We start from the raw sequence: 27,565 nt of genomic DNA on the forward strand, positions 1-27,565 counted from the left end.
CTTTCTCACCGTCTCTTCTCCCCTCTGGTTTTCTTTCTCTCCCTCTCTTTCTTTCTTTCATTCTTTCTCCCTGTCCTATCCAGTCATGTCTGTCCCGTTTGTAGCAACCGAAAATAAAATAAATACATAATTATAATAAAGGTCAATCAAATGGACCAATATGGGAAGGCCATGATGATCCACTTGGTAAAATAAATCCGCTTGGCATCTTTCTTGGCCTTAAGACAACAATTCTGATGGCTAAAGATCCAAACGGGCCACAAAAAAAAAAAAGAAATAAAAAAATAATCAAAGAACACACAGATCAAACTGATTGATCAGCCATCAGAGGAGTCGGATCAATGGAGCTGCTTCTGTTCCTGATGTCCCCTGTTTGATCCTGGACCTGAACTTTCCCTGCAGAGGAGACACAAGACAGTCACTCAGGGAAATACAGACGTGAACATGAAGAGAGAGACAGACAGATACCTCTGACTTTCAGCAGCAGAGTTTTCACTCTGATCCAGATGTCCTTGCTGTTGATACCACACTCGTATCTCCCACTGTCCCATTCTGTGGGGTGTTTCAGGGTCAGACTGAGGTCTCCAGTTTTCAGCAGGTCTTCATTCATCTTTGTTCGGTCTCTGTAATCCTGGTGCTGTTTGTCAGGCTGGTCAGAGCCGTTCTCATACACGTGGACCTTGTTATTGATTTGGTCCTTCCAAACCACTGTAGCATCTTCAGGCAGGTTTTGTGTGGTGTTGAAGGGCAGCTGGACAGACTCCGCCCCCTCCTCCACCTCCACCTGACAGACTGAGAGGACAACAAACACAACATGAGCTGTACAAAGTGTGATTGGTGTTGACAGAGCAGCATCATGTGACTCTTGTTCTGCACTAAATGAAGCGATGGAGTGGCGCCTCCTTCAGGCAGAGAAACAGCTCATGGAGAGAAATAATTATTAGAGCAAAAACAAGAGTGGAGCTGCAAATAAGGCCGAGAGGAACGCTGCAGAAAACTGTTCATGTGTGAATTCATAAGTTCATAGATTTCTTTGAGCACTAAAATCAGAGCTGCTTCTATTTCTAATATGACAGCTGTACATTAGAGCTGGAACACTTTAAATGTGAGCCATAAAAACATGATACTCTACAAGTGCATTCAGCTCTGACACTGTCACATCATGAAGGAGACGTGGAAATCACTTTGTTACACAAATCAAAGTCAAATCAATTCTATTGATGGAATATTGTGTGATCAATAGACTGATCAGTTTCTAATCTGTCATCTATCAGCTGGAAATCCAGCAGTGTCAAACAGACTTGGCAGCAGATTAGGACCAAACACAAACACATTGAGACTTTTTCTTCAGCAGTTGCAGGTAAACTGCAGCAACAATGCGACTCAGACAGTTTCTCTATAACTGCAGGGCTTCCTGCGCTGCTGTTAGTCAGATACGGATCAACAGGTTGTGGATAGAAAGCAGATTCCTTCAGCAGAGGATCCAGATCACACTTGAAGCATGTCGTCGGGAAAACCATCAGTGAAAATGGGACACTTTGAGCTGATTTGAGCCTCAAACTCTGAACATAACCTGCTGCAGACCAGCTGATGTGTTCAGTTACCATGGTGAGGAATTTCACAATAAAGGAGGCGTACGCTCTGTCTTTTCCCGGCCCGACGCTCTGGGACATTTTAGACAAGTTTCCTGGCAGAATACGATCCCGTGTGGAGGCCGACACCATCCTTATCCACATGGGCACAAACCGGATTCCAAACAGCGCTCCCACTTCCTCAAACTGGACTTTGTGTGTCTTTGTGAGGCTGTGAAACAAGCCCACCGTAGTGTTTGTATCTCCGGCCCCACTCCCACCTGTGGCCGTGGGGCGTTTGGGTCCTGCTCGGCCTCCACACCTGGCTCTCCTCTGTGTGTGACTCCCACAGCCTGGGCTTTAGAGACAACTTCAATGTTTTCTGGGACAGGAGGCATCTTTCTGCAGCAGACGGGCTCCACTTCAACCAATCAGGAGCCAGATCCTCTCTGCTAACATATCATATGGAGTCCAGCGTGCAGGAAAAACTGCCCACACCTGCTGACCGCTCCGTCACTGACTGACGTCCCCCAGGTCCTAGTCCCTATCATCTCAGTTCCACTCTAAACACTAATACATGTTCATCTGGACTCGGAGCCTCTGGAGACATTTTGGATATTCCAGTCATGAAGATTCTGCTGAAGATTCTTTAAGTCACAACAACAACAAAAACTGACAGATTGAACATGTATCAAGATATCTGCTGAGGTTGAGGCTTTGCAGTACAGACAAAGGCCCAAAGGTCTGATTTGGACTTCTGTGATGAGTCTTTGTAGATGTAATATACTTGTTCGAAGTCTTTTATGTTTGTATTTTGTGCATTGTTGTTGTTGATTGCTATTGTGTTCAAAAGCAACTAAAACCCCTTGATATTCATTCTTGATATTCTTGTTTGTTTATTTGTTGCTTCTATGTAAAATAAGATGGCTGCACTCAGCTTCAGCTAATCCAAAATGCTGCAGCGAGAGTCCTGACAGGGACTAGAAAGAGAGAGCAGATTTCTCCTGTTTTGGCTTCCCTTCATTGGCTTCCTGTTAAATCCAGAATTGAATTCAAAATCCTGCTCCTCACATACAAGGCCTTAAATAATCAGGCCCCATCTTATCTTAATGACCTTGTAGTACCATATCACCCTATTAGAGCACTTCGCTCTCGCTCTGCAGGCTTACTTGTTGTTCCTAGAGTATTTAAAGTAGAATGGGAGGGAGAGCCTTCACTTTTCAGGCCCCTCTTCTACAGAACAGGCTTCCTGATGAGCTTAATGCTCCCAAACACATTTCTACTGCAGGTCTGTTTTTAGTCTTGAATGTAGTTGAAACTTTTGTAATTTCCATTGTGATAAATAACAGTTAGAGAGTCATGCATTAAATGGAGCATCAAAGCAAATTTTTTTGCATTGATGTCAGGGCAGTCTGTTCTTAGTGACATACAAGGAAACAAGTAAACAATGGATCAAACCTTTGGGTTTAAGCAGCAGTGGTTTTGCTCTGAAAATGTCTCCATTCCTCCAAACTTCACAGATGAAAGCTCCACCGTCACAGTCCGTGGGGTGTTTCAGGGTCAGACTGAGGTCTCCAGTTTTCAGCAGGTCTTCATTCATCTTCGTTCGGTCTCTGTAAACCTGGTGCTGTTCTTCAAGCTGGTCAGAGCCATTCTGATACATGTGGATCATTCTGGATTTCCCGTCCTTCCAGACCACTATAGCGTCTTCAGGCAGACCTGTGGTATTGAAGGGCAGCTGGAGAGAGTCCACCCCGTCCTCCACCTCCACTTGGGGGACTGAGAGGACATCAAACACAAAATTAAAAGTGATAACCAGATGAGCTTTTCACTGTTATCCACTGTCTTGAATACAAATGTGGAATAAACTGCTGAACCACTCCAAAACATTCATTTAGAAACAAAGAGAGAACATCTCACAGACGTCACACATACAAGGATAATTTGGATTCTTTGGACAATCTTGGACTCAGGCGCAGACTGAGAAAGCATGGTTCAAACATTTCTTCATTAATCACACTGTTGGTGTGCCTGTGGGATCACCAATCAGCTGTGTTGGATCACGGACACATCTGCCTGTGGGATCACCAGGTACTTGTAGCTGTCCTCTATGTCTATGATGTTGCCTTAACCCTGGGTCTACGCACCTGAATCAAATGATTAGTTCATTACCAGGCCTCTGGCGAACTGCAAGACATGTTGAGGAGGTAATTTAGCCATTTGAATCAGCTGTGTTGGATCACGGACACATCTAAAAAATGCAGGACACCGGCCCTCGAGGCCTGAAGTTGGCGACCCCTGCTCTAAAGGGTGGCTGGTTGCTCGGCTTAACCACATGCTCCCCTGTGACTTCTGAGTTGGAGAAGGAAGTCCCGATTTGGCGTCCGCAATACCGTCACAGACCTGAGGCAGAGGAGGATATGGCGGAGACCATAGAGGGCTTATTGAAGGTAGGGGTGTTAGCACCCTCAACCTCATGCTGGAACACTCCAATTTTGCCTGTAGAAAAGCACGGCATGGGAAAGTATCGTATGGCACATGATTTGAGGACCATTAATGATATGTTGACAACTAAAACTGTTCCTGTCCCTGATCCTTTCACGGCTCTTGAATTGAATTCAACATTGAATCATATCTGTTATTAATCTCATTCTCTCTTCCACAGCATGTCTTTATCCTGTTTTCTTTTTCTCACCCAAACCGGTCGCAGCAGATGGCCCCGCCCCTCCCTGAGCCTGGTTCTGCCAGAGGTTTCTTCTTGTTAAAAGGGAGTTTGCTGTTGTTTAGACTAGAATGGGGTGCCCGGGAATAAAACTGTCAGGTCCATTTTGACATCTGCGGCAACGTGTCATGCAGGACGCATCTCCCTTCTAGGAGTAATGTGAAAGAGAAAATAAAGTGTTAAATGGTCTACTGAGCAGTGTTTTGTCTTCCATCGGATGCCTCTTAGGAATCAAAAGAACTCGGTGAAGTGTTGATATTTGGAGTGCTCAGAGTAGAGACGCTACTCCTCCACATCGAAAGGAGTCACTTTAGGTCAGAGATGGGCAGTAACGCGTTACTTGTAACACGTTTCTGTAATCTGATTACTTTTTTCATGTAACGAGTAAAGTAAGGGATTACTATTGCAAAAACGGTAATTAGATTACCGTTACTTTCCCGTAGGAACGCTGCGTTACTGCGTTACTAAAACCGTGATTTTTTCAGAGAATGTCTCATGACAGTGACGTAAGCGAGTGCGACGTTCGTGACAACAGCTGTGTGCAGATCAACAATGGATCATATATCGAGTGCAGAGAGAGTATGAGCGTGCAGCGTTTAAAGCGTGGAAGTACTGACCTTACTTTGAGTTTGATCCCATAAAAAGTGACAAAAACATTAGTGTCCGTTGTGCGTGGGAAGAAAACTTCTTTTTAAAGAGAAAAAACCCCTAAACTTCCAAACAAGCACCGAGTAGCTACGACGTAATGGGAAATTCACAGAGAAGCTGCCGTATCCTTCCACTGACCGCTGCACACCTGCACCAGGGTAAACCTCCGCCTACCCCACTCCTGCTTTACAGGTGAAAATAGAGCAACAGGACCGCTAGTCTTTGACTTTATTTATTTTCTGCTGTGTTTTACTTGCATCTATTTGAAAGACTGAGTGTAAACACAAAAAATATTTTATTTTATGTGCTGGAATGTGCAGAAAATAAGTTTAAATGTTAAACAAATTTCTTCCAGTCAGAGAATGTTGCATATAATTAAAATTTTGCCTGATGCTTAAAGTTAAAAGATTAAAACTAATAAAACAAGTTTTAAAAAGAGACTTTTCCATTTGATTACATTTTGTATGATGATTATGCAGAAAAAGTAGAATTGGGCTGAAAGATCTATCACTTTATCACCTATTCAGGTTGTAAATCGTGTTTTTAAAAAGTAACTAAGTAACTAAGTAATTAATTACTTTTGAAAATAAGTAATCAGTAAAGTAACGGGATTACTTTTTTGGGGAAGTAATCGGTAATTAGTTACTGATTACTTTTTTCAAGTATCTTGACCAACACTGCTTTAGGTGATTCAGGCATCTGAAAATGATGGCTCCTGGTAGCTTCTTGGTCAAGGTGTTCTGGGCATGTCCCACCAGGAGGAGGCCCTGGGGCAGTCCTAGGACATACTGGAGCAATCTTTGGGTCTTTTGGCTGGCCAGGGAATGCCTTGGCATTCCCCCAGACCAGTTGAAGGAGGTGGCTGGGGAAAGGGAGGACTGGGCTTCTGTGCTTAGGATCTTGCCCTTGTGACCCAACCCAGGAAAACTGGAGTAAAACTGTCACAACTTTTCTTCTTTTTTACATTTTACATTTAATGCTTTTTCAGGCTTATGTGCTGATGTTGTCTGACTGCAAAAAAATCCATGTGAACTGTAAAAAAAAAGTTTTGATGCATGCTCAATCATCCAGGTAAGGAAATCACAACAAGTTGGTTGTGTTCATCTGGACATTCAATTCAATTCAATTCAATTCAATTCAATTCAATTCAATTCAATTCAATTCAATTTTATTTATATAGCGCCAAATCACAACAAATGTCGCCTCAAGGCGCTTCATAGATACAGAAAAAAACCCAACAATCATATGACCCCCTATGAGCAAGCACTTTGGCGACAGTGGGAAGGAAAAACTCCCTTTTAACAGGAAGAAACCTCCGGCAGAACCAGGCTCAGGGAGGGGCGGGGCCATCTGCTGTGATTGGTTGGGGCGAGAGAAGAAAAACAGGACAAAGACATGCTGTGGAAGAGAGACAGAGGTTAATAACAGATATGATTCAACACAGAGAGGTCTGTTAATACATAGTGAGTGAGAAAGGCGACTGGAAAGGAAAACCTCAATGCATCATGGGAATCCCCCGGCAGCCTACGTCTATTGCAGCATAACTAAGGGAGGATTCAGGGTCACCTGGTCCAGCCCTAACTATATGCTTTAGCAAAAAGGAAAGTTTGAAGCCTAATCTTGAAAGTAGAGATAGTGTCTGTCTCCTGAATTCAAACTGGAAGCTTGTTCCACAGAAGAGGGGCCTGAAAACTGAAGGCTCTGCCTCCCATTCTACTTTTAAATACTCTAGGAACAACAAGTAGGCCTGCAGAGCGAGTGCGAAGTGCTCTAATAGGGTGATATGGTACTACAAGGTCATTAAGATAAGATGGGGCCTGATTATTTAAGACCTTGTATGTGAGGAGCAGGATTTTGAATTCAATTCTGGATTTAACAGGAAGCCAATGAAGGGAAGCCAAAACAGGAGAAATCTGCTCTCTCTTTCTAGTCCCTGTCAGGACTCTTGCTGCAGCATTTTGGATTAGCTGAAGGCTTTTCAGCGAGTTTTTTGGACATCCTGATAATAATGAATTACAGTCGTCCAGCCTGGAAGTAATAAATGCATGAACTAGTTTTTCAGCGTCACTCTGAGACAGGATATTTCTAACTTTAGAGATGTTGCGCAAATGGAAGAAAGCAGTCTTACATATTTGTTTAATATGTGCGTTGAAGGACATATCCTGGTCAAAAATGACTCCAAGGTTCCTCACAGTGTTACTGGAGGCCAAGGTAATGCCATCCAGAGTAAGAATCTGGTTAGATACCATATTTCTAAGATTTTATGGGGCCGAGTACAATAACCTCAGTTTGATCTGAATTAAGAAGCAGAAAGTTAGCGGCCATCCAGGTCTTTATGTCTTTAAGACATTCCTGCAGTTTAACTAATTGGTGTGTGTTATCTGGCTTCATGGACAGATAGAGCTGCGTGTCATCTGCATAGCTGTGAAAATGTATGCTATGTCTTCTAATGATGCTGCCTAAGGGAAGCATGTATAATGTAAACAGAATTGGTCCTAGCACTGAACCCTGTGGAACTCCATAATTAACCTCAGTGTGTGAAGAGGACTCTCCATTTACATGAACAAACTGGAGTCTATTAGATAGATATGATACAAACCACTGCAGTGCAATACCTGTAATACCTACAGCATGTTCTAATCGCTCTAATAGGATATTATGGTCAACAGTATCGAATGCTTGTAACAGCAGTCTGGCTAGGAAGGAGCGGCTAGCAGGTCCAGCGAGCGTGTGGTGGGGGTTAGCTGAATAACCCGAAGCCAGTCGGTTAAATCCAATAACAGACCTTTATTCGCCGTCAGCAACATTACACTTTATAAGCCAGGTCTCCTCGGCTGTACTTGTCCGAGCCTACATGCGCGGGGATTGGTATCGCCAGCGCCAGCTTGTTACAACAGTAAGGTATTTTCTTGGAGAATGGAACATGAGCAGCATGGAATGGCTGCCGCTAACAACACACACCCACTAGGAGACCCCCATAGCTACTACAATAGTTGGGCAACCCCCCCCAGTGGTGCTATAACCCAAAAGGGTTGTTACACGCTGCACTAAGGTCTAGCAGGACAAGCACAGAGATGAGTCCACTGTCAGAGGCCATAAGAAGATAATTTGTAACCTTCACTAAAGCTGTTTCTGTGCTGTGATGAGCTCTGAAACCTGACTGAAACTCTTCAAATAAACCATTCCTCTGCAGATGATCTGTTAGCTGTTTGACAACTACTCTTTCAAGGATGTTTGATATGAAAGGAAGGTTGGAGATTGGCCTATAATTAGCTAAGACTGCTATTATACTGCCCTGGAACAACACCAAGTGATTAGTTGAGGTACGTGAATAACATCTAGGTAAAATCTAAACCTGAGGATGTACCACAATTCACTGATTACATTAACCTGGTGGACCTACACAAATTCACCAGGGAGGATATGAAAAGTAGCAGGTTAGCCTTCTTAGACTGTGAGATGTCCATCAGTAATGGGGGACATTTAAAAGTTGATATGTACCATAAACCACCACATATGGTTCATTGTATACGATTTGACTCTCATCACCCAGTGGAGCACAAACTGGATGTCATCAGGATGGCACCCACACAAACACAAAGCAGGAGATGAAGCATCGCTGAATATGTTTCCAAACCAACTTCCTTCCAACCCGAAGACAGAAAAATATGGTGAAGCATGTGATGAATAGCATGCTGACTCAATCATTTCTGCATGTTTCCTCATGTTATAGAGGAGGAGAAGATCCAAAGAGGAGGCAGGGGGAGAGGCTCAGGAACAGTTAGGATCAGAGACTTTGAGCCATCATGGACTCCCACTGTGGGGACTCTTAGTCTTAGTCTGTTCAATTAAACGTACAGTTGCTCCCCCTAAAATTTTTGGCTTTTAGACAACGGCATCAAACTCTTGCATGACCTCTGACCTTTGACCTGTATCTACAGCACTGACCTCTGACTTTCAGCTCCACTTGTTTCTTCAGCAGGATGTTTCCCTCCCTGCTGTAGACGGTGCAGGTGTAGCTGTCTGTATTCCAGCCTGTGGGATATTTCAGGGTCAGACTGAGGTCTCCAGTTCTCAGCAGGTCTTCATTCATCTTCGTTTGGTCTCTGTAAACCTGGTGCTGTTCTTCAGGCTGGTCAGAGCCGTTATGATAAACATAGACCATCCTGCTGCCTCTGTCCATCCACTCCACTTTAGCATCGTCAGGCAGGTGAAGTGTGGTGTTGAAGGGCAGCTGGACAGACTCCACCCCTGAATCCACCACTACCCGGGTGACTGAGAGGACAACAAAGCACAACATGAGCTTGGATGGAGACATTTGTGTTGACTCTAACAGGCTGAATGCTGCTGCTTCACTGGGAGCTCACTGTTAGATAGAAAGTGGTCAGTGTGAAGAGGAGACGCAGCAGAAAGATGAAGACTGACAGGAAGAAAGCAGTGAACAGACTGTTGGAGCTGCTGTTAGTGGGACAGGACTTTATTCAGTCTCTGAAGACCAGATTTGACTTGATGAAGCAGAGAAACACAGTCTGAGTGTTTCTATCACCAGAGATGGACAGTAACACGTTACAAGTAACGCATTACTGTAATCTGATTGTAATCTGATTACTTTTTCAAGTAAAGAGTAAAATAAGGGATTACAATTGTAAAAAAGTAATTAGATTATACTTACTTTCCCGTAAGCACGCTGCGTTACTACGTTACTAAACTGTGATTTTGTTTGTGAGAGTGTCTCCTGATAATGACGCAAGCGGGTGCGACGGCTGTGGTGGCACGTCTGTAAATCAACAATAGAAAACATGGAGCGAGGGATAGAGTTCGATCATGCAGCATTTAATACTTGGAAATACCGACATTGCTTTCAATTTGACTGTTTAAAAAGCCACAAAAACATAAGCGTACGTTGTACACTCTGCATCGGAAGAAAACTTCTTTCTACATCAAAAAATTCCACTTCCAACCTGAGCAAGCACCTAGCACGCTGCCACAAGAATGTTAAATTAACAGAAACCCCCCAGTATCCCCCCACTGACATGACCGCTGTGGCTACAACATCTACTTCCACCGGGCAAACCTCAGATGGACCCACTCCTGCTAAACAGGTTAAACTAGACGTAAGAGCGACAGGACTTAGTGCCGCTGAACTGAAGAAGCTTGTCGCTGCCTATATCGTCAAGAACATGTTGCCAATTTCCACTGTGAATCATTCCAACGCATCGTAGAAAAAATACCAACTAAAAGTGGTGTCAAGCTGCCCAAAAGAAAGTCATTTGTAGGATACCTTGAGAGAGAATATGACAAAATGAACTCTAACTTGAAGGCTACACTCGAAGAGGCAGAGTTTGTTTCCACTACTGCTGACATCTGGACGGTAAATAATAAACGTTTTATGGGTGTAACAGTTCACTGGATTAATTCCACATTACAATGCAACAAGGCCGCCCTAGCATACAAGAGAATTAGAGGCAGCCATACCTATGATGTAATTGGAGCAGAGATTGAAGAAATCCATTCATCATATGGACTACAAGGCAAAGTTATTGCCACTGTAACGGATAATGCATCCAATTTTGCCAAAGCATTCAAAGTATGTCAGCCCTGTCATTTGGAGTCTGAATCTGAAAATGAAGAAGGTGATGACCAGGAACCGACCTTTACTGATGTCAAGGAAGCTCTTTCAACCTCATGTAGTGATGCACAATTTGGCCTCCCTCCACACTACAGATGTGCATCGCACACAATTAACTTGATTTCAACAAGCGATGTTGACAAACATCTAAATTCCTATGGAGACACCAAGGTTGTATATAGGAGTAGCATTGCAAAATGTTATGCTCTTTGGACTAAAGCAAGTCGATCAACATTAGCCTCTGAACAGGTGGAGGAAGTCAGCCGGAGGAAACTAATGGTACCGACATCCACAAGGTGGAATTCCCTGTATGAGGCCATTTCTAGAATCATCACAATCCCCTTGAATGATTTTAATCCCCTGTGTGTAAAACTGGGAATCAAGTGACTTAATGAAAGGGAGTACCAGTTCTTGAAAGAGTACTGTACGGTGATGAAGCCCCTGACAGTGGCTCTCGACATCTTACAAGAGGATGAGTGCACCTATGGGGCTTTACTACCAACACTCACAAGCCTGATGTCAAAGACGCTTGCCCTGAAAGATGACCTCTCTAGAATGACAGCCAGCCTTCCAGATGTCATTGTAAAGGTAAGATTATTAGTAATTGCTTTGGGTGGATTTGTTAAATTTGTTATACCATTCACAGTGGGTGGATGTTATACTTAGTTTTAAGCAGCGTGTACAATTATTAAAATGATAGAATAAAAGACCAAGTATTCACCCCTTGTTAAATATCATAATAGTCGGCCTCATCACTGATGGGGACGACAAGGAGTACAGAGGACTTACTCAGGACTTTGTGGACTGGTGCCAGCTGAACTACCTCCAGATCAACGCCAGTAAAACCAAGAAGCTAGTGGTAGACTTCCGCAGGCACAAGCATCCTCCACTGCAACCACTGAACATCCAAGGTATGGACATTGAGGCTGTGGACAGCTACAGGTAGCTTGGTGTTCATCTGAACAACAAACTGGACTGGACTCATAATTCAGACGCCCTCTACAGGAAAGGGCAGAGCAGGCTGTACCTGCTGCAGAGACTCAGGTCGTTTGGAGTAGAGGGCCCACTCCTTCTATGACTCTGTGGTGGCCTCAGCCATCTTCTATGGTGTGGTCTGCTGGGGCGGCAGCATCTCTGCTGGGGACAGGAAGAGACTGGTCTTTCCTCCCCACTGTTGTCAGACTCCACAACAAAGACTTTTGCAGCTGATCAAACCCTCACACATGTAATAAGACTGCTATATGTGCAATTCTTGTACAATTCTTCTTCTGACGAAGTTGTACTTTTGTATTTTCTTACTTAGTTGTATATAGCCTTTGTATTTCTATTTTATTCTATTGTATATATTATTCTATTCTATTCTATTTTATCCTATTGTATATAGTATTTTATTTTATTTTATTGCATTGCATTCCAGTGTTTTCTAATTTCTGCTACATAACTTTGCACTTTTGCTGTAACAAAACAAATTTCCCACCTGTGGGACTAATAAAGGTCATCTTATCTTATCTTATCTTATCTTATCTTATCTTATCTTATCTTATATCAGGGATATTGATCATCATTAATCAATAATATTAATCAAAATATCAACAAAAGCCTCAACCAAAATTAAATCTCATACAGTATTGATAATAGAAACATGCGCTAACACTTTTAGCAGGGTTACATGCTAACCCTACTTTTTAACTGACTGAGACCTATCGAAACACTTCAGATTAATCAAACACAAGTATTTCCCTCACAGAAGTCTTTAAATGTCCTTTACTTGTCATTAAACTTGCTAACCTTAGCAAACAGAGCATTAAACAGTCTGAAGTTCTGTGCGGTTCACTCGTGAACCGTACAGAACAAGTACAAGTACAACAACAACAAGTACAAGTTACGAAGGCACTTGACCGCAATATTTCTGCCCGTGTTACGGCAAAATGCCCGCGTAACGAAATCCGCTGGCTCTGATTGGCTGAGCCCAGAATGCCCAGAATGCCTTCTGAATCATGTGACAACCCCTTTGCTTTTGTACTTGCGCTTCGCTGTTCCACTTGAACGACGTATTGTTGTTGCAGTTAGCAATTAGCCTATAGCCTATTGTTCACTCAAAAGGGTTCCACTGCATTTGAACTGATCCAACTTTATTAACAGTGACAAAGATTTGTGTATCAGCTGCTGTTTGCTGCTATAGATATAATCCAGCTGATGTGGGAGAACTACATGTGACACTTTGATGCAGCCATGAATCTGACTGATTTCTTTCCATTTTCAAAGGTTGATGCATCAGTTAAAGTCCTTAAAAAGCTCAGAAATAAAGAGAAAGGTTGGTTAAAGCAAAGAGAGGCACTGGCAGCATTGAAGACACTAAACAAGAGAAACAGATCAGAGAACATCAGACTGAATAAGTGGAATAAAGTGAAAAAGAGAATTAATGGAGAAGAATGGAGCTGTCAGAGGAAGAGAGCAGCAAACTGAAAGTCTCTGTCAGCTGCTGAGCTCTGAAACTTCACACAGCTTTGGATGATAACATGGAGAAAGGATGTGGAGATTTTCACACTTCTGCTAGAAATGATCTTCTAGTTATTGTGACTCAGATATGACTGATTATAGATGAGGACCAAAGAAGGTTTTTACTGAGATTTGAACTGACTTAGCTTAGCCTGTGTTTTAGCCACATGCTAAACAAACACATGTTCAGAAACTAGAAGATGTTACCTTTCAGATGAAGTCCCACACATGAACTTTGCTCCTACAGTTCATCTGCTGAAGCTTTTACATTTGGGTAGAAATTAAATAAAAACCAAAACAGCCACAAACATCAGACATGCTAACACTGTAACATTATTGGATGGAGCCCACTGAGACTGAACCATCATCATGAGTCTGACCTCTAACCTTTGACCTGTATCTACAGCACTGACCTCTGACTGTGAGATTCGCTTGTTTCTCCATCAGGATGTTTCCCTCCCTGCTGTAGACGGTGCAGGTGTAGGTGGAGTTGTCTCCATCTGTGGGGTATTTCAGGGTCAGACTGAGGTCTCCAGGTTCCAGTAAGTTTCTCTTCATCTTTGTTCGGTTCTTGTATTTATTGTCCTGTTCTTCAGGCTGGTCAGAGCCGTTCTCATACACGTGGACCTTCCTGTTGTTTGCATCCTTCCACTCCACTTTAGCGTCTTTAGGCAGACAAACTGTGGTTTTGCAGATCAGCTGGACAGACTCCACCTCTGAATTCACCCCCACCCGGGTGACTGAGAGGACAACAAAGCACAGCATGAGCTGTAGTGAAGGTTACTAATGTTCTCCTTATGACCTGTTACAGAGGACTTATTTCTGTGCTTGTCCTGTTAGACCTCAGTGTAGACCACAACATTTTACTACAAACACTAGAACATTATTAAAGAAAATTTACTGCAGTGATTTGAATCACATCTGATAGATTCCAGTTTGTTCATGTAAATGAGGAGTTTTCTTCGCACACAAAAATTATTCATACATTTATTTGATTACCATGCACATGCTATGCATTTGATTTTTATTTCTGATACCATTTAACTCAATCAGTTACAGGCATGTCTTAAGAAGATAAAGTCCTGGAGGACCTCTAATTTCCTTCTTCTAAATTCTTTACATACTTGACCTTTATGTAAAATTAAATCCTAGTGATTTATTTTTCACTAACATGTCCATATTGGTATTTTTGCAAATATCAGTTACCAATGTGTGATTGCTGATATCTGGCAGAACCACTAACCTGTATTTTTTAATTTAAGCCTTTAAACAGTGAAATCCCTGAAATATGGAAATCTGTGTATTTTCCTTTGCTGAACGGAGGTGATAATTCAGATGTTTCTAACGACCAGTGTTGGGCGAGGTACTTTGAAAACGTAATTATAGTTACTAGTTACTTCTTCAAAAAAGTAACTGAGTTAGTAACTGAGTTACAATATTCTAAAAGTAATTAATTACTTGAAAAGTAACTATTGTGTTGCTTTAAAACAATGTTTAACCCTCTGGGGTCCAGGGTATAATTGGCCATTTTTGACTACTTTTGATTTGACCTCTACATTTCACCCTTAAAAACTATTTACTTTGCCTTGTTTGGTATCATCCTTTTCAACACAACCTGACGTGTCTGAATTTACAGTCAGGTTTTCATTTTGACAGACTGTATGAACACAATTGATCTAAAACCAAACAAAAAATATAAAATCAGAGTAGAAAAGGTTATATTTTTTACTGTAACAACCACAAACATGTTTAATGAATCCTATTTCATAACTTTAAATGCAAATATAAATTGTCAATTTTAAAATCCTATGTACAAGTTTTGCAAACAACAGTTATTTGCAGCCATTTACTTTTTACCCCTTTTTTAAATAACCATTTCAAACCTAGTTACAAACAATCAGCTGTTCTGCATTCAATAAGATGCCACACAAATTATTTGTGCCACTCCAAAAAAAACCCAATTTCTGTCACTATAAAGTGAGAACACACAGCCCTGATACCTGCAGGTCTGACAGCAGCAGGTGTATCACTCCTGTTTCTAACTGGAGACAGCAGTCCTAAACAACCAAATATCATGTATGCCATGTTATTGTTTGCATTTTCCTACGAACACGAAACTGGCTGTTGTTTTTTGTTTGGTTTTTTTGGTCATAAGCAGAGAGTGCTTGCTAGCGCTGTCCTTAGACAGTAACGTGACAGTATATTGTTTATCATGAATCTGGTTTTACATGGCCTCATCAACACAATTTAAAAACTGTATCACCTTGTTGCACCTTGTTGTAATATTAAAGTGGTCATGTGATTGGCTTACCAGGACTACTTTATTCTTCGTCAGTCAAACAGCAGCACTCATGTGATTGTTTTGCCCCCTTAGCTCCAGGTGTTGTGCCAAAAGTGATCGTCGGCAGAAAGTGATTGCCCCCCGCGGGAGCGCGCGAGCAGCTGCTTAAAGCTGTAGCGCCCAGATTACTTACAGCTACTTCCGTGCAACTGAGGTGCGGTAAGTGAACACAGCTTCAACCGTCTGTTTGTTGAAAAATAGTAATGAGATTTTCTTCTTAGTAACGGTAACGGCGTTGTGAAAATAGGATTAGTAATTAGTTAGATTACTCGTCACTGAAAAAAGTAACCCGTTATTTGTAAACGCCGTTATTTGTAATGGCGTTATTCCCATCACTGCTAACTATGGCCCATGATCTAAAGTGTATCTTTTAGTTTAAATGTTTAGTCTACAGAAAGCTTATTAGTTAACAACTCAAATAATTTTTTTTAACAAAAATTAAAACTCTTTTCCAACATCAGTCAGGATTCAGAAAAAAAACACAAGTAACTGCTGCTGTGTAAAGTAGTGAACGACAATAGCGATACAATATATAATAATAAGAAGCAATACTGGTCAATCTTTAAGTTGGTTATCTCATTACTTGTCTGCTACAACACAGTGCGTCCACGTTGCTTGGGTTTCTTCCTCTTTTAGCACCGAATCCAAAGGAGTTCCACGGGGCTCCATATTTGGACCACTGCTCTTTGTAAATAAACTCTGGTATAATTTATCAATATTCCATCTTCATGCAGATGACACAATGTCAAATCACACAATTATCTTATTGCGCCTTCTTCCTTCTTCTTTTCTTAAGTAGCACAAATCCTTGAATTTCTGTAGTCTGTCTTTAATGTTGTTCAGTCCTATTTATCTCTACTTACGTTGGTGTTAAATGCGGTTAAATCCAAATTCATGTTATTCTCTAATAACAAAGAGTAATTATCTGTGCTTACTAAGATCGAAACCCGAGTCTCTATGTCCTTTAACTCGAGCCTCTGCTAAAAATGATGCTTCCACCACGCTGAACATGGCGCTTTTTAATGCCCGATCATTGACTCATCCAGAAAAACTGGACGTCTTATTTCTGACTGAGACCTGGCAGTGGGACTTGGACTATTTGTCCCTCATTGAACTGTACCCGAACGGTTATTCCGTCATCAGTCAGCCTCAGGGTGGTCCTTGGTCGTGGAGGAGATCTCGCTGTGGCATCTCAGGGCTGTTACTCCTGCCGCTCAGTGACAGTTAGACACTTTCTTTCGTTTGAACTACAGCTGATGAAGTAAGCTCCTTTTATTGTGCTGTGGTGTATCGTCCACCTGGCCCAAATAGCTTGTTTTTATCGGAGTTTAGTGACTTCCTGTCCTCTACTATGAGGTTGTCTAGACTGGTTTTAGTTGGGGATTTTAACATGCATGTTGATGATGACTCCGACCTCTTTGCCAGAGGTTTTGTCAACATTATGGATTCTTTCATTTTACCCAGCATGTGTCAGCCCCACACATAACAAAGGACACACACTGGACCTTGTTTTTACTTTGGGTTTTGTGAGTACAAGAAAACAATTATTAAAATATAATGTGTTAAATTTGCTTAGATGAGAGGGTCCAGCAATAGATCAGAGGAATAGGGAAGGATTTGTTTGTGTGTTTTAGTTTGGCTTAGCTGTAAGCATGAGAGTGTGTAATTGTGTACAGGGAAAGGAATTTATGGACACTGGGGGTCTGCCTGGCATAAAAGGAGACAGGAAGCTACAGTTGGGGATTGCTGATGCTGATGCTGGTACCTTTAATAGAAACTCATAATTGTTATAACTTAGAAGTAGGTTTGCAGGAGACTCTCCACATGAGCTGTAAATGTAAGACAACAAGAGGCCAATGGCCCAGTGGATGCAGAGTGGGGGTCTCAGTGTTTGTAATATGTTAACTCTGTTTTCTATGTTGTGTAGAGGAATTTGGTGTAGCTTGGGTGAGATTACTTTTAAGATAAGATAAGATAAGATAAGACTTTATTAATCCCTCGGGTGGGTTGCTCTGGGAAATTCGGTTTCCAAAAAGCACAGCACCGACAGATATAAAAAACACCCAGCACGCCCCTGCGGGCGGTTTATCCTTCAAGCTCGGGTCCTCTACCAGAGGCCTGGGAGCTTGAGGGTCCTGCGCAGTATCTTAGCTGTTCCCAGGACTGCGCTCTTCCTGTGACAGAGATCTCCGATGTTATTCCCGGGATCTGCTGGAGCCACTCGCCTAGCTTGGGAGTCACCGCACCTAGTGCTTCGATTACCACGGGGACCACCGATACCTTCACCCTCCACATCCTCTCGAGCTCTTCTCTGAGCCCTTGGTATTTCTCCAGCTTCTCGCGTTCCTTCTTCCTGATATTGCTGTCATTCGGAACCGCTACATCGATCACTACGGCCGTCTTCTTCTGTTTATCTACTACCACTATGTCCGGTTGGTTAGCCACCACCATTTTGTCCGTCTGTATCTGGAAGTCCCACAGGAACTTAGCTCGGTCATTCTCCACCACCCTTGGGGTCATTTCCCATTTTGACCTCGGGACTTCCAGGTTATACTCGGCACAGATGTTCCTGTACACTATGCCGGCCACTTGGTTATGGCGTTCCATGTATGCCTTGCCTGCTAGCATCTTGCACCCTGCTGTTATGTGCTGGATTGTCTCTGGGGCATCTTTACACAGCCTGCACCTGGGGTCTTGCCTGGTGTGATAGACCCCAGCCTCTATGGATCTTGTGCTCAGAGCTGTTCTTGTGCTGCCATGATTAGTGCCTCTGTGCTGTCTTTCAGTCCAGCTTTGTCCAGCCACTGGTAGGATTTCTGGATATCAGCACTCCTCTATCTGCGGTGGTACATACCGTGCAGGGGCCTGTCCTTCCATGATGGTTCCTCGTCTCCCTCCTCTTTCTTGGGTTTCTGCTGCCTGAGGTATTCACTGAGCACGCTGTCAGTTGGGGCCATCTTCGTGACGTATTCTTGGATGTTCGTTGTCTCATCCTGGACTGTGTTGCTGACACTCACCAGTCCCCGACCCCCTTCCTTCCGCTTAGCATACAGCCTCAGGGTGCTGGACTTGGGGTGAAACCCTCCATGCATGGTAAGGAGCTTTCTTGTCTTTATGTCAGTGGCTTCTATCTCCTCCTTTGGCCAGCCTATTACCCCAGCAGGGTACCTGATCACGGGCAGGGTGTACGTGTTGATGGCCCGGATCTTGTTCTTACCGTTCAACTGACTCCTCAGGACTTGCCTGACCCTCTGCAGGTACTTGGTGGTTGCAGCTTTCCTAGCGGCCTCTTCATGGTTCCCATTCGCCTGCGGGATCCCCAGGTACTTGTAACTGTCCTCTATGTCTGCAATGTTGCCTTCTGGTAGTTCAATCCCCTCAGTTCTGACTACCTTCCCTCTCTTTGTTACCATCCAACTACACTTCTCCAGCCCGAACGACATTCCAATGTCATTGCTGTATAGCCTGGTAGTGTGGATCAGTGAATCGATGTCTCGTTCACTCTTGGCATACAGCTTGATGTCATCCATGTACAGGAGGTGGCTGACAACTGCTCCATTCCGTAGTCGGTATCCGTAGCCAGTCTTGTTAATGATCTCACTGAGGGGGTTCAGGCCTATGCAGAACAGCAGTGAGGTCCCATTGATCTTGTACAATTCTAGGCATTCCAGTATCCAGCTGTGGGGCATTGAGTCATAGGCCTTCTTGTAATCAATCCAGGCAGTGCACAGGTTGGTCAGTCTGGTCCTGCAGTCTCGGCTGACTGTTCTGTCTACCAGTAGCTGGTGTTTTGCGCCTCTGGTATTCTTGCCAATTCCTTTCTGTGTCCCGCTCATGTATTGACCCATGTGCCTGTTCATCTTAGCCAATATGATGCCTGACAGGAGCTTCCATGTAGTATTGAGGCAGGTTATTGGTCGGTAGTTCGAGGGGACTGGTCCCTTCTTGGGGTCCTTGGGGATCAGGACCGTCCGACCTTCGGTTAGCCATTCCGGGTGTCCCTCGTTAGCAGCTGGTTCATTTGTGCTGCCAGACGCTCGTGGAGTGCAGTCAGCTTCTTTAGCCAGTAGGCGTGAACCATGTCGGGCCCTGGTGCTGTCCAACTCTTCATACTGGAGACCATTTCTTGGATATCTGCCACTGTGATGGTTACTGGACCCTGTTCAGGGATGTCACTATGGTCTGCCCTCAGATCCACTAGCCACTGAGCATTGCCGTTATGGGTTGCGTCCTTCTCCCATATGCTCTTCCAGTATTGCTCCGTCTCCAGCCTTGGTGGTGCTGTTCTCTTATTATTGTTCCCTTGCCACTGAGAGTACACCTTTGCTGGTTCTGTGGAGAACAGCTGGTTTATTCTCCTGCCTTCTATCTCTCTGGTGTACCTCCTCAAGCGGCTGGCCAAGGCTTGGCAGTTTCCAAGGCCTCAGGTATGGACAGCTTGCTGTATTTCTTATGCACCTTCTTTGTCGCACCTTTCACCGTTAGTTGGCTAACCTCCCTCCGTGCTACTTTGATCTTGCCCTCTAGCCTCCTTCTCCATGGAGGGTACTGCCCCTTGTGGCTGTTCAACTTGTAGCCAAGCTACACTGATCACTCTCACTGATCACTGCTGCCGTATTGTAGATCAGCTTGTTAGTGTCACTTGTCAGTGATCCTGACCGTGCCTTTTCCCCCATCCAGGTGTGATTGGGCTCTATGTAGGAGGTACAGGATGGCATCCTCCACTCCGACACCCGCCTTGTAGGCGAACTGTAGTGGGTCCTGGGCATGTTGTAGGAGGAGGTTGAAGAAGAGCCGCTCTAGAGTCTTCATAAGATGTGATGTCAGTGCCACCGGTCGGAAGTCATTCAGCTCATTGGGACGGTTCCTTTTGGGGACCGGGACAATGCAGGATGTCTTCCATAGGGTGGGCACTGTCCCCAGTCTTAGACTGAGATTGAAGACTCGTTGTAGCGGCTCCCCAAGTTCAGCAGCACATGCCTTTAGCATCCTCGGACACACCTTGTCTGGACCTGCTGCCTTTCTGGGGCGAAGCTTCCTCAGTTGTCTCCTGACCTGATCCACTGTGACAATGGGAGATTATTGGGAGGAGGGGGGGGATGTCTTGCTGTTGAGAGAGGGATTGGAGGAGGGGGGTGTCATCATAGGGTCAGGAAGGGGGGAAGCGAGGGAGGTAGGATAGTGGGGAGAGGGCTCCGTAGTAAAGGTGAGGGTGAGGGTGGGGGGGTTGTGTGCTGGTCAAACCTGTTGAAGAAGTTGTTGAGTTCGTTTGCCTTCTCCACAGTCCTAGACTAAAAAAAGTTAAAATTTAAGAAAAAGTGCGGCGTTGCAGAGCTACTTGGAAAGGCTGCCGTCACTCCAGCGCCATCTTTGTTTGCTTTATGACCGTCAGGAAGTGACGTACGCAGAGAGACACACACACAGTGCTTAAACTGTTACACTCACACATCCACACGCACACTCACTCATGTGCACTCACATAGACATACGGGTACGCGCACACACAGGCACTCACGTGCTTGTGCATACACACACAGACACAGAGTGTGCAGCACACCATGGCGGTTCTATGATGGGGTCACTTCTATAAAGCTGGTTGTAACAAACAAAGGAGGGAAGATCTGCAGAGGGCCTGGCAAGTCTTTCCAATAGCATTTTGCAGTATTTTTTTTTTTGCTGCATTTTTCTTTTGCAGGTGTTTTTCTTTTTGCAGCATTTTTCTTTTTGCAGCGTTTTTCTTTTTGCAAGTGTTTTCTGAGGTTGCAGTCCGTTTGGCCTCTCAGGGCCACTGTAAAAAAAGGCTTTAGAATATAAGGTTTCCTGGAATAATCTACAAATTGAGGTAAAATTGTCAGAAACGGCTACGATGGAGGAGTTGTATTTCATTTTGGAGCGAGAGAACAGCTCTTTTGGTCAGTGTTCTTGTTTTGGTCTGTTATTGCACACAACTCATACATTTGTGTTCACTGGTCTGTACAGAATATAGTATTTGAACATTCTGAATGAATATTGGTTCTTTACTTGTTATATTGTTATTAGTGGTACTTGTTGTAACATCTTCTGCCCCCTGTCTTTTGTCTGGATTAACTGCAAATAATGAAAGAACAGCTTGTCCACATGCAGCCTCTGTCAGATCAATGTAGTGAAGCACACACACTGTTTAGTAAAGTCATGTTGTGGAGCTGTTTCACTGATCAATGACTGAGTCTGTAGGAGGTTTTCTGACTTCTGGAACAAACCTGGAAGTTTCTTTTCAGCTCTCTGTATCAGCTGTTTGTAACTCTCAACTCTTTCAGCTTCTGGAACAAGTTTGTGTGAGCTCTACTTGTGTATAGTACGGGACACTCACCTGATTTATAATATTGACGGAAATAAAATATGAGACTTCCAGAAACCAAAAGAAGAATCAGGAGAATCAGGAGAGCTTTGGCCCAGGATGGAAACCGTTCTGTGGAGAAAAGAAAAACATGACCTTTGACCTCTGACTGAATGTGGTGATATATTTTATTGAACATACCTCAAGCTAATATTTCTTGAGTGAACATATTTATGCAGCAATAAAATAGTAAAGTTTTAACTGAGTGATGTCAGATGTATCTACAGCAGATGTTTGTTGCTGACCTTTGACCTGTAGCTGTATATCACTCCGACTCAGTTCACGTCCATGTTCTCTAACGGAGCAGGTGTAGGTGCCGCTGTCAGACAGTTGGAGGTTGGTCAGGTTCAGGCTGAGGTCTCCAGTTTCCAGAGCGTCAGTCTTCATGGATGTTCGGCCGCTGTAACGCTGGTTTTGATCTTTCAGTTCGTCTCCTTGAAGCTGATGCTGGTGGACGGTTGGAGGACTGAGGTTGGAGCGACTCCACACCACTGTGGATTTAGTCAGAATGAAAGTGTCGACATGACAGGGCAGGATGAACGAGTCCCCCTCATACAGTTCCACAGCTGAGGCATGCTGGAAAACTGAGGACACACAGACAGAAGCTCCATGAGTCACTTTGAGGTGAAGATCAAGTTTAGACACATTTACAGAAACCAGGAGACAGAACGACAGAAACATTCAACATTTTAACAACTCATTAAAAAGAACACAGCGCAGATCAGGGGCAGGAAGTCCATCACATAAAAATGTCAAACTAAGTCCAAACTCTGAAACAGTGAGAAGTTCTAACAACAACCCAACAAAGACTGGGGGTATGTTCTAATAGTCCAGAACATTACCTCCTACATTCTTTTCCTAACTACTGTGTACGCCATGTGATAGTTGCTTGTTGTAGTTCTTATGTATTTGGTGACTTATTTGGAAAGACAGGGCGAGATGTTCTCAGCATTTGTTGGTAACTGGTGGGTCAAACCTGTGAACAACAACTTTGTCTCTATCCTGTAACTGTTCATCTCAAAAAGCTCAGGATTACAACCATAAATAACAAAAACCATGACAGTGTGTCAGGCGCGGATCAAGGTTTGTTTAAAGAAAATATCTTTCTGACACATGCACAACTGAAACCAGCTAACAGTATTCAGGCTCCGCCCACAGCACCACAATAGTCTCTACACAATGATTTCTGTTACAGCCCAGGGACCTAATCTTCCCATTTATGACTCAGTTACAGATCTGACAGGTGTTTGGTGGTCCAGATGTCAAAGCACACCTAACATCTGGACCATGTATTATAGATCTGTGGCTGAACAGAGGAGACAGACTTTAAAGGGGAAAATAACTCTTGTCTTGTTACGTCTAATTTCTCCCACTTGTGTTTCCCTCCTGTCTCAAATTCCCTGATTACTCCACTGTGTATTTAATCCCCATGTTTTCCTTTCCCTGGATCGCGTCATGTTGTTGCTATGCTGTGTGTTTGTTTTGTGCCTTTCAGCTGCCCGAGGCTGCTCCACCTTCGCCTGGTCCACCACCGTCTTGTCCTGCCTCATCTGGTCCCGCGGCTCTCACACCACCGTCTCGTCCAAATCTACCACAGCCTGCTTGCCCACGTCCACGTCCAGCATGGCCTGCTCGTCCAAATCCGGCACACCATCGCCGGCGACTTTCCCAGCCATCAGCTAAGGATCTTCGCCGTCACGGATGGCCTTCTCACCTATGTGGCGAGTGCCACTTGACCCGCGGTGGGGCTCCTGATCTGCTCTGTCATTGCCACTGACTTCGCGGCTGGCCTTCTGAACTGTTTCGTCGCTGCTGCTGCCTTCCGTATGGTCAGCCACCTGAACTGTTCTGACTTTTGAGCTGTCAGCCCCCGGGTCGGTCTTCTGCTATGGTTCTGCTCCCAGGATTTTAAGTTTCTTGTGTTTTGTGTTATTCTACATGATTTATGTTCAGTTTTTCTAGTTGTGCTGTTCTGATTATCTTTATTCAATGTTAACTTTCTGCTGCTTAATTCAGATAAAACTGAGGTCATTGTACTCGGCGCTGAAAAGCTTAGAAATTTGGTATCTAACCAGATTCTTACTCTGGATGGCATTACCTTGGCCTCCAGTAACACTGTGAGGAACCTTGGAGTCATTTTTGACCAGGATATGTCCTTCAACGCACATATTAAACAAATATGTAAGACTGCGTTCTTCCATTTGCGCAACATCTCTAAAATTAGAAATATCCTGTCTCAGAGTGACGCTGAAAAACTAGTTCATGCATTTATTACTTCCAGGCTGGACTACTGCAATTCATTATTATCAGGATGTCCAAAAAACTCACTGAAAAGCCTTCAGTTAATCCAAAATGCTGCAGCAAGAGTACTGACAGGGACTAGAAAGAGAGAGCATATTTCTCCTGTTTTGGCTTCCCTTCATTGGCTTCCTGTTAAATCCAGAATTGAATTCAAAATCCTGCTCCTCACATACAAGGTCTTAAATAATCAGGCCCCATCTTATCTTAATGACCTTGTAGTACCATATCACCCTATTAGAGCACTTCGCTCCTGCTCTGCAGGCCTACTTGTTGTTCCTAGAGTATTTAAAAGTAGAATGGGAGGGAGAGCCTTCAGTTTTCAGGCCCCTCTTCTGTGGAACCAGCTTCCAGTTTGGATTCGGGAGACAGACACTATCTCTACTTTTAAGATTAGGCTTAAAACTTTCCTTTTTGCTAAAGCATATAGTTAGGGCTGGACCAGATGATCCTGAATCCTCCCTTAGTTATGCTGCAATAGATGTAGGCTGCCGGGGGATTCCCATGATGCATTGAGTTTTTCCTTTCCAGTCACCTTTCTCACTCACTATGTATTAACAGACCTCTCTGTATTGAATCATATCTGTTATTAATCTGTCTCTCTTCCACAGCATGTCTTTATCCTGTCTTCCTTCTCTCACCCCAACCGGTCGCAGCAGATGGCCGCCCCTCCCTGAGCCTGGTTCTGCCGGAGGTTTCTTCCTGTTAAAAGGGAGTTTTTCCTTCCCTGTCGCCAAAGTGCTTGCTCATAGGGGGTCATATGATTGTTGGGCTTTTCTCTGTATCTATGAAGCGCCTTGAGGCGACATTTGTTGTGATTTGGCGCTATATAAATAAAATTGAATTGAATTGAATTGAATTGAATTGAATTGAATTGAATTGAATTGAATTGAATTGAATTGAATTGAATTGAATGTTTCAGCTTAATTCTGGTTATGAGTTTAGTTCTTAGGTTTTGTTCTTTTGCCCTCGTGTTTACTGTAGGTTTAGTTCAGTGTCGTGTGTTTCCTGTTTTACATTGCCATGCACTTCAACACATTAAAGAAAGAGAGATGAAAGAAAAGCTGATGATGAGAGCAGAGAGAGGAAGGTGTACTTACCGTGCAGGAGGATCACAAACACCACAAACATCTTCATGTTCCTGTCAAACTCAGAGACTCTTTAAAAGCCCTTCAGGACATCAGCTCACAGCAGCTTCACTTTCCTCTGCTGATCATCTACTGACACTCTCACACTCTCACACTGTCACAGCTCAGAGTTCAGCTTCACACTTTGTTAAAGCACATCTGTGGAATGAAGTCCGGCCGGCCACAGATCACTTCCTTTCCTCATAGTTTCACGCCCGAGCGCTCCGGTTGGAGGCGGCTGCTGCGGCCTCACCCTGACACGCACAAAGCTCCGCCTTCAGTCCTGACACTGAAACATCCACTGTAGCTACAATGATGCAGATGTGACCCTCAGCAGCTGGATTTCCTCTCCATAGATGTGTTTCCATGCAGATCATGGACATAAAGCAGCTGCAGGATGAAGAGTGTGAAAGAACTTCTTCCACTGCAGTATTCATTACAGCACTGTGGCACTCCACAAACCCTCACACTGTCTCAATCCCTGTTTCCAGTTTGACTGAGAGAAGGCCTGAAGCTCAGCCAATCACAGGACAGGAAGTGATCAGCTGACACAGTTATTTGAAGGTTGAGCTGTCAGGGTGAGGCTGCTTCATGCAGGTGTGAAACTATGAGGAAAACTGACAAAGCGAAGAGTCTCAAAACTACACGAACACAGGTGTGTATCAGGTGACTCATGAGTGCATTTAATGTTCTATCAGTGAGTGAAAAGAACAAACATGAAGCTTTTTGGAGGCAAAAATGTTAATTAAATATAATTTAGTAAATATATATATAATAAAAATAATATATAATAAAGTCAATTTTAGACTGAAATAAATCTTTGTATTTCCATCTACTTATATAATCTTATCATTATGTTAATAAAGCACAAGTGTTAGAGTGAATTGTTAAATGTTGTCATTTCTATGCTTGCCAACTCTGATGAAAGGGATTCCACTGTCCATCCCCCAGATTCTCGAGGTTCTAGGTGGGGGGCTGTAGTCTTTTATTACAGACACATCCTTGTGCTTTTTGATGTAAGCTTCCTGCGTTTACGACCCTTTGCTCAGCAGGAGGTCTGACACACACACACACACACATTCTCACATAACACACACACACACACACACACACACACACACACACACACACACACATTCTTACAGAAGTTCACACATATACATACAATGCCTTGTTTTAGAACCAAGTGGGCGTTGCTATGACGTGTTTTGTGTCTCTCAATAAAAAGGCAGCAGGAGGAGGTCAGAGTCGGGGTCATTTTCGTGGTGGACACAGGCCTCCCTTGCGCAAGTGATCGATCGATCGACTGTCTTGTTTTCTTCATGATGAATAAATCTCTAGAATTAGCAGGGCTTGTGGAAACACAGACCCAACAAAAAGGTTCGGTTAGCTTTGCACAAATGTCCTCCAAAGAGCTACTTTTACTTTCCTTCTATGAGTATTTCAGAGCCGCTACTTTTTTACTTTTACTCGAGTAAAGAAGTTGAATCAGTACTTCAACTTTTACTGGAGTATTTTTAACGCTAGGATCTGTACTTCTAAAGTAAAGACATACGTTTATTATACTAATTAGTATTAGTCACAAGGAATAACCCCAATGAAAACATATTTATTTTAGTTTTTCCTTTTAAAAAAGCCACGCCCACCACACATCTATTTAACCTGTTCATCTGGCTCACCTGGTTGCAGAAAAGCCTCGCCTGGTGTTTTTCCAGTGTGACACTGATCCACTTCAGCCTTGACACAAAAGTCTCCTTTTAAGTAACGTACTGCATTACTTTTAAGAAAAATCTTCTGTGTAATATGTGTAATAACTTTTTTACTTTACTTTTTTTTTCATTTGTAAATACGTCCTGCATAATGTCCTTAAAAGTCTCAATCTTTGACCCTGGTGTTCTATATGCAACTTACAATCATATTTTTCTGTTTTTTCATATTTATTTCCACTGTTATACATTCCATCACTCCATCTACCACCCTCATCATTCTTCTCATTTTTTCAAACCTTAAATTTTTATCAACACAGAGTGCCACCCCACCTCCTTTTTTATTAGTCCTATCTAAGTGGAGGAATTCATATCCCTCTATCTCAAAATCCTCTTCTTTTCCAGTGTTTATCCAAGTCTCTCATATTGCTATCACATCAAATGGTTGATTAAACTGTGCTATATATTCTTTAATAAATTGAAAGTTTGAATATAGACTTCTACTATTAAAATGAACCATGGTTATATTCTTACGCTCTATGTTCCTATTAAATTGTTCCATTGTATAATAATTACAGTCCATTGTGGTAAAACAATTACAGTCAGGATCAATATTGCTATCATACCCAATGTCCCACTTTCAACATC

General features: G+C 43.2%; 1 protein-coding gene and 1 pseudogene across 3 annotated transcripts; one reads left to right on the forward strand and one right to left on the reverse strand.

Annotated features, from left to right (window-relative positions):
• Positions 1-25,972, reverse strand: LOC146520951 (CD276 antigen-like). 3 transcript variants are annotated; one of them, XM_085154397.1, is made up of 8 exons: positions 25,185-25,971; positions 22,032-22,370; positions 21,760-21,858; positions 13,483-13,809; positions 8,890-9,216; positions 3,030-3,350; positions 469-792; positions 1-385 (listed from the first exon to the last, which is right to left on the reverse strand). In XM_085154397.1, the coding sequence occupies exons 1-8, from the start codon at positions 25,219-25,221 to the stop codon at positions 339-341; spliced, it is 1,821 nt and encodes a 606-aa protein (XP_085010523.1). In that variant the 5' UTR covers positions 25,222-25,971; the 3' UTR covers positions 1-338. The 3 variants fall into 3 exon arrangements, with proteins under 3 accessions (XP_085010523.1, XP_085010522.1, XP_085010524.1); XM_085154396.1 differs by having other exon boundaries at positions 1-396; XM_085154398.1 differs by lacking the exon at positions 3,030-3,350 and having other exon boundaries at positions 1-396; positions 25,185-25,972.
• On the forward strand, positions 9,518-10,957 carry LOC146520952 (uncharacterized; annotated as a pseudogene).
• Positions 25,973-27,565: the final 1,593 nt, after the last annotated feature.

This window comes from Neolamprologus multifasciatus, chromosome 3 (assembly GCF_963576455.1).
Source record: "Neolamprologus multifasciatus chromosome 3, fNeoMul1.2, whole genome shotgun sequence".
Taxonomy (NCBI): Eukaryota; Metazoa; Chordata; class Actinopteri; order Cichliformes; family Cichlidae; genus Neolamprologus; species Neolamprologus multifasciatus.